Here is a 3,651-nt window from a genome sequence, read left to right as displayed (position 1 = left end):
CGGGTGGTGATCAACATGGTCGTCTCTCTGACAGCCGCTCCGAGTTCCCAAGTTCAAATTGCGATGCGGACCGGGAAAGCGTTGTCTAATAGCGCGCCCAGATTTTGCACCGGGTCGTTACGAGGTCAATACCAGTTTTAGAAAGTGCAACCTCTGAAATCGCAGACGTCGACGTTCTCTTTGATACGGGCTAATGCATGCTATCATGGATCAATGGTCAACCGATGTTATCATGGTTTACTGGTTCCATGAATCTATGGTTAAATTTATGTCTATGACTCATGGACAGTCCTTTGGTTATTTTATCCACGAAGGGGCAAATTTTGCCACGTTTCTGGAGGTGCCTTAGTAAAGCACCCTGAACATAGCGTTGAAAGAAACCAGCGTATCGACAGGACATTAATCCAGACGCTTTAGGCCAAACGAAGCTTTGGAACGAATATGCACGGTTTTTCTGATAACCACCTCAAACATTCATTGCCAACTCTGTAGCTGAACACTTCTCAGTGTGCAACTTGACGGTTAAGCTCAATTTTCTTCCACACAACCACACTTAAAGTGTACAACATAGTCACATGTTTGCATGACAGAAAACGCCTACTTATCCAAAGTCGCCAAAATTGAGAAACATGATAATTTTATCGAAAAATTGGTCTGCTAAGAGTTTCCGATTTCCTATTGTGAACCAATAATCTGTTTCGATTTTTATTTTGCAGGACAGAAAATCTCTCTTGGATTTGCTTTTGGAAAGCAAGTTTTCTGGTGAACTCCGCATGACCGATGAAGATATCCTAAATGAAACCAGTACAATGTTCATCACGGCTTTTGACACGCCTGTCATTGTCGTCACATTCGTCTTAAAAGTACTCTCTATCCGACCAGACATACAGGAGTTGGTCTATGCCGAAATATGTGACGTTTTACAGGAGAAAGATCACAAATTAAGTAGTGACGACTTGTCTAGGTATAGTATGATCTTCTTTTTATCTTGCAAACGGGCTTTACGGAACAGTGTCACATCTTTCCCAAAATATCGAGTTTAAAGGCTCGAGGTCGTATGCCGTACTTCTTTAAATGGGCCATCGCACAAAAAAAAAACAACGAAAGTGGTAGTCAATATTTCTACCGCAAAAACATTGGCAAAATTGTTTCTACTTGAGATCGTTTCCGAGCTCTGATTATGGTCTTTCCTCTCGAGAACAACACTTAGCACTTGCAAGCCCTTTTTCTTCTGCGTTAAAAGAGCCCTTCCACTCAAATTTTTTTGGAGCTCCATTTGAATATTGTTAGGTGGGCCATCTACAACAACACGTAAGACCACTCGTCACCGGTGCCTCGATCAAAGTGGGTTCAGAAAAGCCCTCGATCTTTTTTTCAAAAAGGCGTGACCGTCAGTGACAATTTTGGTGTGTTTTTCCTATTTGTGGCGAATCCTGCCAACGTCTAAACGTCAAAACGCCCAGAAAAATTGACGCTGTGCCTGACAAGACCGACAAAGGGTCATACAATACTGAGCGTCAAACCAATGTCTAAACGTCAAATCCTTGGCTTGGTGGTACAAAATCTGATATTTTCTCGCGCCGCGTGTTTGCTGGCCAACACGACGACCATCTCGGATGCGTGGTCGCGTGAGAACTTCAAATTCGATCTGACGTACGCCGAACGCCTGTGCTCACTGGTACGTGACGAAATGCACTTTGCAAAACGCGGAAAAGAGCAATCTTTTGACCCCAGTTCTGGGGCGGTGCAAAGAGCTACTACACAAGCGCGCTCTTTCGTAAAATATTAAGGGTGTCCTTGACTACTATGTGACTACCTGCGAAGTCCACACATGCATCCGTTTAGGAGATATGGCTGGTCAAAGTGTGCCAATAATCCATTCGTACGTGTCCGTCAGTGACGATGTCCGCGCCCGTCAGTGAAGCCCTATCACTTTCGTTTTATGTCCGTCAGTAACGGCCTTTTTGCCACAGGATGAAATTCAAACAGTTCATCACACAGCAACCGCTCGGATGTCATTGGATAGATGAGCTTAAAAAGTACTTCAAGAATCATCTACGCTCGGTTCGATTCGTCCAGATCTACCCTTTCAAAACTAGAAAAAACCCGCGTTTTTTTGCGTACGGTCGTCCGTAAGTGACGCTTGGCATTGCCCATATGAAATGTAAACTATTGAAACGTTGAACCAAGGTCAACGTATCATTAAAAGTGATAAAGGAGAGCTTCAACTTGAGATTGCGACCGGAGTTTCACGTCCAAACATATTCGGATCAGATCACATAAAATGTATATGTTTAAAGACTGTCCCTGAGGTTTAAATCAAATTCTGACCAGCATACTGCAGACTTGTGTGGGTTCTAATCTTAACTATATTTGTAAAAGTACACACCATTGTGGCGTTTTTAGGAGATGATACTGAATCCCCACGCATCCATACAAAAAAGACGGATCAGAAAGCAGTCGCTGAACGAAGACACATCAGAAATAGGGAGTGGCTTAGGAAGGCCTTTTCCGATTTTGAAAACTCCTTACCTCCTAAATTACAACATTTTCATCGCAGTTTCCGAGATTAATTTTCTTTTTCATTTTGCCTATGTGATCTTCCGGTCGCAACTTTGTGCTAAATGTTTTCAGTAGGTACAAAAAGAAGTTTACAGCCCCTGTGGGTCATCGTAGTTCCAGAACGAGGGAATTATACTTCAAAAATGAGTAAAAACGACTGAAAATGCATTTTAACGTTTCTGATAGTACACTACCAAGCTCAGTATAAGAGGGGGGATTTTTTTTTTACGTAAGTTTGTGTCACCGAAAGTGTAAAGACGGGGTGGGTAAATTTTCAGGGATGAGGGGGAGGAGGAAGTATGTGTACAGATCACGATGGGAGGAAAGACGGTCGAGGGGGCCACCACTCTCTTTTGGATGATGCAAAGATTGCGTGATTTCACATGATTCCCCGGATTTCGCATATTATTTTAGAAGATATCACGCTAAAACCTGCCGGCAGATTATGTCTGATTTTAAGGATTACAGATGATTTCAGCGGATTTTACCGGATTTCGGCGGATTTCACAAGATTCCGGCGGATTTTACGTGATTCTGGCGGTTTTTACATGACCTTCTAAGGATTTCAGACTAAAATTTGCTGGCAGATTACGCATGATTTCATGATTGCAGGTGGATTTCAAATGATTTCGGGAGTATTTCAGGGAGGGCGTACACATGATTTCAGGAGTGGCGGCCCCCTCGGAGACGGTGGGGGCACGAAGTTCTCCCAGCAAAGGGACCCGTGGGTCCAAAATCTCGACAGGTTGGGGGATTAACGGGCGAGTCGGGGCTATCTAACGTGCCGGTACGGAGTACCTTCAGTCGGGGCGGCCTATGCAGGTAGGTGGGCCGCCCCGACTTAGCTTGAGCGGCACCGACCCTCGCCTGTCTTATTCGCCCGGAGTGTGCGAGAGAGAGAGAGAGAGTCAGGTAGAAGCCCATCCCGCGCAAGAGTCTGGGCTTCCCACCTACCTACCTGCACGGCGGCCCCGTCTGAAGGTAGTGTGAACGCGCCCTACAGTTGGCCCCGACCAGGGCGTTAATCTCCCAACCTGTCGAGATTCTGGAACCACGAACAGACCTCTCGTGCCCCCACTGTCTCTCCCT

At 45.1% G+C, this 3,651-nt stretch overlaps 1 protein-coding gene across 1 annotated transcript in view; it reads left to right on the top strand.

The window, feature by feature from the left end:
* The window catches only part of LOC113212737 (cytochrome P450 4c21-like), a 50,389-nt gene extending 49,074 nt beyond the window's left edge, over window positions 1–1,315 (top strand). The window contains exons 6-7 of the mRNA XM_052270605.1: window positions 717–964; window positions 1,291–1,315. Coding sequence (XP_052126565.1) covers window positions 717–964; window positions 1,291–1,315 — 273 coding nt within the window. The remainder of the gene's footprint in view (window positions 1–716; window positions 965–1,290) is intronic.
* The last annotated feature ends 2,336 nt before the right edge of the window (window positions 1,316–3,651 follow it).

Source organism: Frankliniella occidentalis, unplaced genomic scaffold, assembly GCF_000697945.3.
Source record: "Frankliniella occidentalis isolate FOCC.00 unplaced genomic scaffold, Focc_3.1 Scaffold129, whole genome shotgun sequence".
Taxonomy (NCBI): Eukaryota; Metazoa; Arthropoda; class Insecta; order Thysanoptera; family Thripidae; genus Frankliniella; species Frankliniella occidentalis.
This window is presented reverse-complemented; position numbering and strand designations above follow the sequence as displayed.